The sequence below is a fragment of the Gekko japonicus genome, unplaced genomic scaffold (genome assembly GCF_001447785.1).
Source record: "Gekko japonicus isolate JY-2015 unplaced genomic scaffold, Gekko_japonicus_V1.1 scaffold1417, whole genome shotgun sequence".
NCBI lineage: Eukaryota > Metazoa > Chordata > Lepidosauria > Squamata > Gekkonidae > Gekko > Gekko japonicus.
In genome coordinates, this window is record NW_015163645.1 from 46,071 (window position 1) to 57,982 (window position 11,912).

Here is an 11,912-nt window from a genome sequence, read left to right on the forward strand (position 1 = left end):
AGAGGAAATGGTGAAAGAGGGGAAAGTGAGATGCCCCCTGCAAGTCCATGCAGGTCCCCCACTTATATTGATTAAAAACAAAGCATACTGAGGTTATACTTGTTGCAGTTAAAAAAGAAAGTAAAGAAATTACTTGCTTTTGACCTGTTGCAGATACCAGTCCTATGTAAGCTATTTTGGGGCTGCAATTTTAAGAACACTTTTCTGGACAGGTTCTTTTGAAATCAGTGGGGTTACTCCCAAGAATGTGTGTTTATGGACTGGGGTACAGACTGGCTTAAATCTAAGTACTCGGGGCAATTGGCGAATGGAGTCACTTGGCAAAGTCAAATTTTTAAAGAATTATATAGATTCAAAAATTCTGCACTGAGTAAAATCAAGTCTCCAAAACTAAGCCACACAGTACAAAGCCAGTTTGGTGTAGTGGTTAAGTGCGCGGACTCTAATCTGGGATAACCGGGTTTGATTCCCCACTCCTCTACTTGCACCTGGCTGGATAACCTTGGGCAAGCCATAACTCTGGCACAGGTGTTTTTGAAAAAGAGCAGTTTCTGTCAAGAGTTCTCTGAGCCCCGCCTACCTCACAGGGTGTCTGTTGTGGGGAGGGGAAGGGAAAGGAGTTTGTAAGCCGCTCTGAGACACCTTTGGGTTGTGAAGGGCGGGGTATAAATCCAATCTCCTCCTCCTCTTCTATTTTTTTTTTACGTTGTTATTTTAATTTTTTTTTGGAGGGGGGAGATAATTACTTTAGAAAAAGAAAACAGATAGAAACATTTGAGCAGGGGGGGGAACCCCACTGTAATGGAAAATGCCCAAAGTTCTCCAGTTTTTTAAAAATAAAAACCTTCAATCGTGTCACTATAAAATAAGCCTTGCACTTTTGATGAAAATTAACGCTAGTTTTGTAAAGAACACATTGGGGGACTGCGGTCAAATCCTTATCTTTAGTTCCAGTCAACTAGCAATCCTGAAAGAGTTTGCATCGTCATCAGAGGGGGCCATTTGATAGGATTCTAACTGCTGAAAAAAAAAATCAATCTATGGAATACTGTGGCAGCGCCATGTAACAAAGCTAAAATAGATTTACAAATGGGGTTTTAGGGGATAAGCTCCTCCACAGGATTACATATTGATTTTAAATATAAAAAAGCTTATCATATAAACCATAACTACAAAAATAGTGAACCTATGCATAAATCCTTTTAAGAACGAGCACCCATTTCAAACTCGGAGCCAAGAATGAATCAAGATGTACAAAAAATTTCTAAAGGAGATCCATTTCTCAGCCGGGGAAAATAAAATGCACACCCAACAGCCCCCCTCCCCGAGTGTGTAAAAAGCAAGCTTTATCTTCCTAAGGAGGCATTAAATTTGAACAAGAGGGGTGGATGCATACAAGGAGTATGTTTTTTAAGTCCAAAGAGCCTCAATACTCAGCTGGCCGCCTGCGGTATGCATCTGTGTCAGCTTGATTCTGCATGGGTTTTTCGGTTTGTTTATGGAAAGCAGGTAAGAGAAACACGGGGGCTTCCCGGCCCCCCTTTGAACATATAACCAGATAATACGTAGTATATTATTTGCAAAAACAAAACAAAAGGTCCGTGACCTGGAACCTTGCATGTATTCTGTCAGAAATGTCTCGACGTTCCCAAGGGCTACCCTCCTGCAAACACATCCATTTTAATATCTGGCTTACAGAACTCTGTCTCTACCTCACTGAATGTCAAAACGATCAACAGATCTGTGGAACTGTCCTCGCGTTGCTGTGAGAATCCCGGCAGACCGGGGTCCCAATAAAGTACCTTTTATCTGCAATCGGCGGGCCCCTCCCTCTCGTCCTGTGACCAACAAACTGAGTAAACGAGATGACAGATTTTTTTTTAATTTAAAAACACAGCACCATTACGTGCGGCGGATTTCAGATTTCCCTCAGACGCTAATCGTTATCGCCCTACATGTTTGAAGAGCCATCGTTTGAACTACTTCTTTAAACAAACATCGTCCCTTCTCCCTTCGGATATCCAAACAACGCAACAATTGTGAACCCTGGAACAGCGGCATAACGAACGTGGCTGCCATCTTTAACACGTGTACGCGAGGGTATTCGCTATCGATAAACTCATCTTTTCCAAAAGAAGCATTGTCACAAAGAAAAGACTTGCCTTTTGGTCTCAAATTGGGACTGTCAGGTGACGATATAGTGGATGGACGGAAAGCGTCGGTGAGCTGCGGCCAATTTATGGCGACCCCGTCATGGGGTTTCCGAGGCAAGTGACAGACAGCGGTGGGTTTGCCACGGCCTCCCTCTGCATGGCAACCCTGGATTTCCTTCGTAGTCTCCCAATACTAATCAGGGCCGACCCTGATTAGCTTCAGAGATCTGACAGGATCGGGTTCGCCTGGGCCTATAGAGGCTGAGGTAATCCAACCGCACTGGCTTCCGGATTGTTTCTGAGCTCTATTTAAGAGGCTGGTGTTAACCTTTAGGTCCCTAAATACCTTTGAGTCCAGAATATCTAAAGCAGAGGTGTCGAAATTTGTTACGAGGGCCGGACCTGACATAAATGTCACTTTGTTGGGCTGAACCATGTGTGCCATAAGACGTAATGGCGGGTAAGTTCCCTTGCTCGAAAGCCAGTCGAATCGGACTCTAGGGTTGCGGTGCTCATCTCCGTTTCAAAGCCGAAGAGCCAGCGCTGTCCGAAGACGTTTCCGTGGTCATGTGGCCGGCATGACTAAACACCGAGGCTCACGGAACGCTGTCCCCTTCCCACCGAAGTGGTACCTATTTATCTACTTGCAATTTCTTGTTTTGGAACTGCTAGGTTGGCAGGAGCTGGAACTAGAGACAGGAGCTCACCCTGTCTTGCGGCACCCGGGTCTTGAACTGCTGAACTACTGACCTTCCACAGCCTGCAGCTCAGCGTCTTAACCACTTGAGCCACCGAAGGGTACCGGAGCTATAAACTGTAAGGACAGCAGCTGGTAAGCTCCGACTTGGTGTATCCTCACTGCCAGCCCTCGTCTGCTGGGAGGGAGGTGCAAAGGAAAACCCGCATGGGTGGACTGGACAACCAGTGGTGTACCACTGGGCAGACGCTCCTACACTGCTTGACTTCTGCAGACAAAGTTGTTCCGCCGTGCTGAAGCCACAATCGGGGTGGCTCCCCCCACTCCACCCTGAACAGTCTCCTGTTCCCGCCCTTACACGAGATGCTTGCGGGCTGCATAAAAGCCCTGGATGGGCTGGATCTGGCCCCCGGGCCTTATGTTTGACACCCCTGATCTAAAGGACTGCCTCCACCCATACCAACCTATTCATGCAGGGGGCTCTCCTACAGGAGATTAGATTGGCTGGCACCCAAAGGAGGGGTTTTCCCACCACGACCCTCACAACTGTGGAATGTCCTCTAGACCAGGGGTGTCAAACACAAGGCCCGGGGGCCGGAACCGGCCAGTCCAGGACTTTTATGTGGCCCGTGAGCAACTACTGCAAGGGAGGGAACAGGAGGACTGCTCAGGGGGGTGGAGTGGGCGGAGCCACTCCAATTGCGGCTTTGGCATGGTGGAACAACCTCATCTGCAACAGTCGAACAGCACGGGAGAATCTACCCAGTGCTGCACAGCTGGCTCTCAAATCCGTCCATGTGGGTTTTCCTTTGCACCCCCCCCACCCATGGGGTCTCGCAGTGAAGATACCTGGCCCGACAAAGTGACAGATTCGACCCTTGTAACAAATGAGTTCGACACCTCCTGTTCTAGATCGTACGCTGGCACCATCTGGCAGTTCCTTCTAAACTTAAAAACTTTTTTGTGGCAGAGGGCCTTCAGTTCGGATCAAGTCTGAATTGTCTGGTACTGATTTTGAGCTGCAGGGTTGCTCTCTCTTGATTGCGACGGTATGAGCTTTATATGTAAAGTGGGAGTTATATACGTACGCTGCTCAAAGCACCAGTTTGGTGCAAGAAGTGGTTACTAACCAGAGCAACTAACATTATTTTTATCAATATTCTCTGTTAGCATTTTATTAATATTGGCTAATATTCTCTGAAAAGGTACAGACATTTGCTTTGAAATAAAAGACTAAAATATGTATTTTATTAATAATTATTGCCTCGAAGGGTTTTCCAGATATGCTGTATCTGAAGAAGTGAGCAGTGACTCGCGGAAGCTCCTACCCTGCCACAAATTTTGTTAGTCATTAAGGTGCTCCTGGACCCTTGCTCTTTTCTTTTCTTGTATAAACTCTCCAAAAAGGAGAGAATTTTATTGCTTTTTATATAGAAACGAGGAAGGGTATATAGCGGGGTAAAGAAAAGGTCGAGTGATGTTTTCATTAGTATGTTAGTCTGTTAGTAATAATAAAAAAGTTCTTTTGGCTTAATTGTGTTGTCAATCGTCTTTCATCCTCTCAGTTATAAACATTGTTAAAAAAAATTAGTAGTGTCCCAATGATGCATTGTTAGTAAAAACTTTTCAGGCGCCTTGCGAGCTGTTCTTCTAGACCCTTGCTCTTTTCTACTGTTCCAGTTATCCTGTTTTCGCATTGTGTTGGCACAAGCCAGCCCACCTGGCTCCCTTAACATTAGCAGCAAAAACAAGAGGGCCGCACCAGTCACCAAGACAAAGGAAGGCAAAGGCAAATGCCAACAGGAAGAGTGGCCCATATATTATTATGTGATATTTCACGCCTGGGACATATGATTTAACGGTGCGTGTTGGCGGACAGAGCTCCATAATGCTTTGCTAGGGAGATGAGATGATAATATTTATAGCCATTGGGATTTCTCAACTTATGTAACACTAGGGAGGAAGGCCCGTTGAGAAGGGCGATACAACGGGCAGCTAGCCCCCCCGCTTCCTCCCCCTCCCCGCCCTCTCCCCGGCGGCGGTGCCCCGAGCACGGCTGAGAACCGACTCGCTGGGGGAGGGGAACGTCCGGAGGTTGCAGAGAAAGTTCTCGTTCACTGGGTATTGTCCTACAACGGGCCACTGAAACTGCCAGCCTTTCTTGTCTGAGCCAGGCTGAAGAGGAGGAAGCCGCCTGCGGGCGCGCCCCCCCCCCCCCCCCCGCGGCACAGGCTGAAGAGTCGGAGGCGGCAGTGGGAGCAGGGGCCGGCCGGCAGGCAGGCAGGAGAGCACGGTCCCTCGCAGTCCACTGCCAGCCTTTCTTGTCTGAGCCAGGCTGAAGAGGAGGAGGCGGCGGCACAAAGGGAGCGAAGGGAGGCAGGAGAGGGCCCCCCCCGCCTGGGTGATCGTCCATCCGGGAGGCTGGCTGCCTGTGAGCGCGCCCCCTCCCTCCCCCGTGGCACAGGCTGAAGAGTTGGCAGCGGGAGCAGGGGCCGGCCGGCAGGCAGGCAGGCGAGCGCGGTCCCTCGCAGTCCACGCGCTGTGTCCCCCCACCCCGCGCGAAGCGTCAGAGGCGGGATGTGGCGTCGGAGGTGGGAGCCATGGGACACGGCCAATGGAAGGCAGGGAAGGCCGTGACGGACCAGTCAGCCGGCCAAACACTGTAGGGGCGCATTTTCTCTCCTGTGCGTGAGTCTGCGTCTTACTGCTTTATAATATAGGGAGGATTCTCACTCGTGCTCATTCATTCAGGTTTCTTCTAATGTGTTTTTAATGTCTTGTCTTCTAACTGCCTCAGTATGATTTAATTCATACCATACATACATCATGTTTCAGATAACCCTGATGAAGCTGTGGAGAAACAAGTCGGGTATTTTTCTTATTCCATCATTAGATTTCGGGCTTCTTGGCATTCTTGCTTTCCTCACTTGTAAGCGCCTGTTTCTTCGAGGATCCCCCCCCCCGTTCTGCACGTGCTTTGCTCCCTCTAGTGGTCGATTCGGTATTACTCCGGTTTATGCCCAGCATAAAAACCTACAGATTTAAATTGCAGGCTTTTATGAGGACATAAGCCAGTGTAATATGAAATCGACTAGAGGGAGGGAAAACATGTGCAGAACAGACCCCTCACCCCTGGCAAAGAAACAGGAATTTACAAGCGAGGTAAATCAGAATGTGGAAGAGCCCTTTCACTTTCAGACCGCTCTTATCAGCATTTGTCTTTGCCTTTTTCCATCCTATATATTAGCCACATGTGTGGTGATTTCAGAGTTAGCCCAACAAAATAAGCAGTCCAGATGGCATGAGGGGAGCCAGTTTGGTGTAGTGATTAAGAGCGTGGACTCTAATCTGGGAGAACCGGGTTTGATTCCCACTCTTCCACATGCAGCTGCTGGGTGACCTTTGGTCAGTCACGCGTTCTCTCGGAGCTGTTCTCTTAAGAGCTCTCTCAGCCCCACCTACCTCACAGGGTGTCTGTGGTGGGGAAAGGAGATTGTAAGCCGCTCTGAGACTCCGAGGAAAGGGCAGGGTATAAATCCAATCTCTTATCTTCTTCTTCTATATTTTAAAATGTAGCATGAGGGATCAGTGGTTGCAGAATGCAATCCAAATGGTACATCACAGTGTTTCGGAAGACACATGAGTGAATTGCTTGAACTCCTTGCTGCTTGAGGCTGCAGAATGCAGTTCGAGCAGCACTCTACGATGTTGCCAAGGATCCTGGGCTACGATGCTTTGGATGTTGTGGTACAGGCTCAGAGAAGTGAATCCAGGGTTCGCTGAAACACCAAATAGGATGGAGTTGTGACACAGGACCTGAGTTATGCTACAGGATTATCTGAGGTACAGATCTCTGACTGTATATTGTCACTGGTTGAACTGGCAAAATGTCTTTTTGTTCTGTTTTGTGGTGTGTGCGTCCGGGTGTATGTGCGTGCTTGGAAGTCATGATTGACTTCCGGCGACCCCTAGTGGGGCTTGGACGTTCAGAGAAGTGGCTTGCTGTTGCCTGCCTCTGCATCCCAGCCCTGGTATTCCTTGGAGGTCGCCCTTCCAAGTACTCGCCAGGGTCGGCCCTGCTGAGCTTCTGAGATCTGATGAGACCGAGTTTGCCTGGGCTTTCCAGGTTGGGGCCTGAACTGGCAAAATGTCTTGAGTTGGTCTTGGGTGCTTTGTTTTCCCCACAAAACGGAAAAGGTGCCTTGCTCTTCCATGGCATGTCTCTGTTTGGGATGTCGTGAGAACCTAAAGTGGATGTTGTAGTCCTGCTGATGAGGACAATTATCCCCAAACTAATTATCTGTCAATTTCTATCACTTTTTCTTTGGGAAGAAAAACTACCTATTGGCAGCTTGATGTGCAAACCCTTGCACATGACAATCCAGGTTTTAAGAAAGGGGATGAACCCCCACTCGTGCATCCCGTCGGAAGTAATGGACAACATCTTCATTTGGATGTGCATCTGATTTGTGATGGCAGTTGATGATATCTGAAACAGTCTGTATGGACCAGGGGTCATTTCCTGCAGGAGCGCACAGGAGCAGAGCTCCGGCAGTAAAGAGCCCAGGGGGCGGGCACATGCAACAAGCCCTGCCCCCTGCTCCCAGCAGCCCTCGGTCAGAGCAAGAAGCAGCCAGGTAAGTTGCAGAGCTCCCCCTCCAAAACAGTCCAGTGGCACCTTTAAGACCAAGTTTTATTCAGGTACAAGCTCTCCCTCCTCTGCGAGGGCAGATCTGCACATTCCCCCTCCCCCCATAGCTAGCGATCCAAAACAGTCCAGTGGAGCCCGAGTGGTGGGTGTTGCCTTCTGACACACTTCCAATGATGCCAGGGGGTGTAGCATATGCAAATGAGTTATGCTAATGAGCCCCTGCACCTCTTTTTCTACAAAATGACCCCTGGTACGGATCATGGGAGAGAAAGATGGAAAATTCTGGGCAAAATAAATAGACAGGTTCCGTACATACTCCATTTCCTGACTCTCCTTTTATGTTATGTAATGAAATAATGAACAAGGAATGATCATCTGGGCAAGTTCTGTGACCTGTTTTAATTTAGGGTGAGGTTTACTAACTACTTCCTGGCAACCTAGAAGTTCGAAAGCAAGAAATTGCAAGTAGATAAATAGGTACTGCTTCGGTGGGAAGGTAACAGCATTCCGTGCACCTCAGCGTCTAGTCATGCCGGCCACATGACCACGGGCACTGGCTCTTCGGCTTGGAATTGGAGATGAGCTCTGCCCCCTAGGGTCGGATTCGACTGGCTTTCGAGCAAGGGAAACCTTTACTTTTACCTTGCTAACTGCTGCATTGCCAGTCCAACATTATACATAATATACCTTTATGCGGGCTTCAGAGCCATCTGTTGCAGACGGACAGCCCAGTGCTTATGTCCAAAACTGCTGGGCATCTGTTTAACCAGATGAAACACAGAAATAAGTAACCCTACCCTAAGCAGATTTTGGTGCTAGAAAGGAAGTGGGTAAACGTCTAGTGGTACGTGTGTATGAAGTACCGTCAAGTTGCAGAGGACTTCTGGTGATCCTGTATGGTTTTCAAGGCGAGAGATGTTCAGAGGTGGTTTGCCAGTGTCTGCCTCTGCGTAGCGACTAGGGTTGCCAGCTCCGGGTTGGGAAATACCTGGAGACGTTGGAGGTGGAGCCTGAGAAGGGCGGGGTTTAGGGGATGGACTTCAATGCCGTAAGAGTTCACCTTCCAAAGTGGCCATTTTCTCCAGGGGAACCGACCTCTGTTGCCTGGAGATGCATTGTCATCCCTGGAGCTCTTCAGCCACCAGCTGGAGGTTGGTATTCCTAGACTTCCCTAGTAGCCTTCCACCCAAGTACTAACTAGGACCGACCCAGCTGAGCTTCCGGGATCTGGCTAGCCTGTGATAATAGTCTGAATGAGCCAAAACTTGATCAAGGCACATCTTAAACAAACCTTCTAAAGAGTTTTTTTTAAAAATATATTAAAAATAACAATAAAAATAAATAGGGCATAGTTTCCTGTCCTGAAAAACACAAAAGGCTCAACATCTGACAATAAATGGGCAGTTCTCTCAGTGGAGGGGGGTAAGCAGTGGGGTACCGCAGGGATCAGTACTTGGTCCACTGCTTTTTAACTTGTTCATTAATGATTTGGAGTTGGGAGTAAGCAGTGAAGTGGCTAAATTTGCGGATGATACGAAGTTGTTCAGGGTGGTGAAAAACAGTGAGGATTGTGAGGCACTCCAAAGGGATCTGTCAAAGATGGGCGAGTGGGCGTCAACATGGCAAATGGGGTTCAATGTGGCCAAGTGCAAGGTGATGCACATTGGAGCCAAAAATCCTAAATATAAATACACGTTGATGGGGTCTGAACTGGCAGAGACTGATCAAGAGAGAGATCTTGGAGTTGTAGTAGATAACTCACTGAAAATGTCGAGACAGTGTGTGACTGCAATAAAGAAGGCCAATGCTATGCTGGGGATTATTAGGAAGGGTATTGTAAACAGATCAGCCAATATCATAATGCCCCTATATAAATCAATGGTGCGACCTCATCTGGAATACTGTGTGCAATTCTGGTCACCACACCTTAAAAAGGATATTATAGCTTTAGAAAAAGTGCAGAAAAGGGCAACTCGAATGATAAAAGGGTTGGAACACTTTCCCTATGAGGAAAGATTAAGGCGCTTAGGGCTCTTTAGCTTGGAGAAATGACGACTGAGGGGTGACATGAATGAGGTTTATAAGATTATGCATGGGAAACAGCAGGTAGAGAAAGAGGTACTTTTCTCCCTTTCTCACAATACAAGAACTTGTGGGCACTCCATGAAATTGCTGAGCGGTCGGGTTAGAATGGATAAAAAGAAGTACTTCTTCACCCAAAGAGTGATTAACACTTGGAATTCACTGCCACAGGAAGTGGTGGCGGCTACAAGCATGGACGACTTCAAAAGGGAATTAGATAAGCATATGGAGCAGAGGTCCATCAGTGGCTATTAGCCACAAGGTATAGATAGGGACTCTGGGGCAAGGGATGCTCTGTATTCTTGGTGCTTGGGGGGGGGGGCAACCATGGGAGGGCTTCTAGTGTCCTGGCCCCACTGGTGGACTTCTTGATGGCATTGGTATTTCTGGCCACTGTGTGATACAGAGTGTTGGACTGGATGGGCCATTGGACTGATCCAACATTGGCATCTCTTATGTTCTTATGTATGTTAATAGCACTACAGATAAGATTAGAATCCAAATACAAAAGAACCCACTCAGGAAACAGGAAACCTCCTCAGGAAACAATCCATATACAAAAGAACCTCCTCAGGAAAGCTCCTCCATTAGCATGTTCACCGCCTGGGGAACTCCTACAAGATAATGGCTCAGCCCTACCCCACCTTCCTGAGTAGATATAAATTACCTGCCTACCATTTTTCTTCTCACCTTGACACAGAGAATACTCCATCTTTCTGTGTTATACCTCTGAGGAAGCCAGTCACAGCTACTGGCGAAATGTCAGGTCCTACAATGCCAAGACCATGGTCATGCAACCCGGAAAATCCACAACAGCTAATAAACCTTCCAATTATTAACCATTGTTATAATAAGGACTGCAGGAGAAACAGACAAATATATACTTTTCTGGCCCTGACTATTATCTGTAAAATATCTTAGCCATCCTTAAAAAACCCCCAAAAATCTATCTTGGTGTTACTTCACACATTCACATAGGAAGTGCCTAGAAAAGGCCTAGGCCCTCAAACTTTACTATCATTTTTTGTACTAAATGGTTTTAACTGCCAAATCCCTCTTTAGAAAGCAGTGCCCATGTTCTGGGTTTAGAGTATATTCAGGATTCCTGTTAGGTCTTGAGTTTTGCCAAGAAACTACAAAGAGATGGATTAGAAATGTACCTGACACCTCATGCCTTTTTCTCCCAAAAGTTATGCTTCCAGTGATGTCTCTAAACTAATTAGAATTGATTTATTATGGATCAGGTACCTTATCAGGTGAAGAAAGAAATTACCATGGACAGTCAAAAGGTTCAGAGGTCAATATAGAATAGCAAAATCAATTTGCATTGATTAGACAAAAGGTCCATTTTACAGAGCCCAGAGGATTAACTTTTAAGCAAACATCTTTGAACTGTAAAGACAGAATTTGTGTCTGAAAAGTGTAAGCAGAACAGCTTTATTTATTTTTTCTAAAAAAATACTTGGTATATTTAAATAAGAAAATAAGGTAAAGTAGTGGTTTAACCTATCTGGATGTTTACTTTTATTTCTGAATCCTCCACAGGATTATTGTACAATTCATTTAAAAGCATTATGAAGAGGAGGCAATTGTTTAATTCATCCCTTATGTCAATCTGTTCATGAGTTTTCATTCAGGTGAGGTGACCGACCGGCCTCTCAGAAACTGAAGAAAATATGCCCAGAGGATTGAACTAATCCTGTCATTTTGTCTGATGAAATATTTACTTGACACATGCATGATACTTTTTTTTGGGGGGGGGGGTAATGAGGCCTTTTCCCTTCCCGTGGAAGTATGGTTGCTAACAAATGTGAAAGACGCAGCAATAATGGATCCTGTCCGTTGTGTGGTGAGGCACAGATACCATGGTGGCATCAGAATTTTCCCTTTACAAAATAAATAAATATTTGGGGAGAGAAAAAAAGCCAGTCTACACCGTGCTACCCCACACCATTTCTTTCTGAAGGTCACCGTGAGGGGCTACGTGCCTTTGTTTACGCAGGTATCTGGGGCCTAGAAATGTGTGTGTTCCGTACTGGTTCCCGCAGACCGATCCTGTCAGTGACGGTGCATTTTAGGGGCACACGGAAACCTTCTCCTCTTGCCACAGGTTTAAACTTCCTGTGTCGGAGGCTTCTTCCACTGGGGGAAAACTGCCACCATGCAGAACCGTTCTATGGGATCCAATCCTATCTTTGGCAGTTACGTTTTCATGTAGGATTTGGTCACAAACCTTCCACCATCCTTTTTCGCAGGAAGTTTTAAGTTTTTTGAAAAATGAAACAAAGCAAAACAACACTTGTCTTACCTTCAATGGCAAGCATTGCTC

General features: G+C 46.8%; 1 protein-coding gene across 3 annotated transcripts in view; it reads right to left on the reverse strand.

Annotated features, from left to right (window-relative positions):
- Window positions 1–11,912, reverse strand: part of EHBP1 (EH domain binding protein 1) — a 421,934-nt gene that overhangs the window by 7,350 nt on the left and 402,672 nt on the right. For all 3 annotated transcript variants that reach the window (XM_015407634.1, XM_015407633.1, XM_015407632.1), the window contains one exon: window positions 10,282–10,299. In XM_015407634.1, the coding sequence (XP_015263120.1) occupies window positions 10,282–10,299 (18 nt within the window). The remainder of the gene's footprint in view (window positions 1–10,281; window positions 10,300–11,912) is intronic.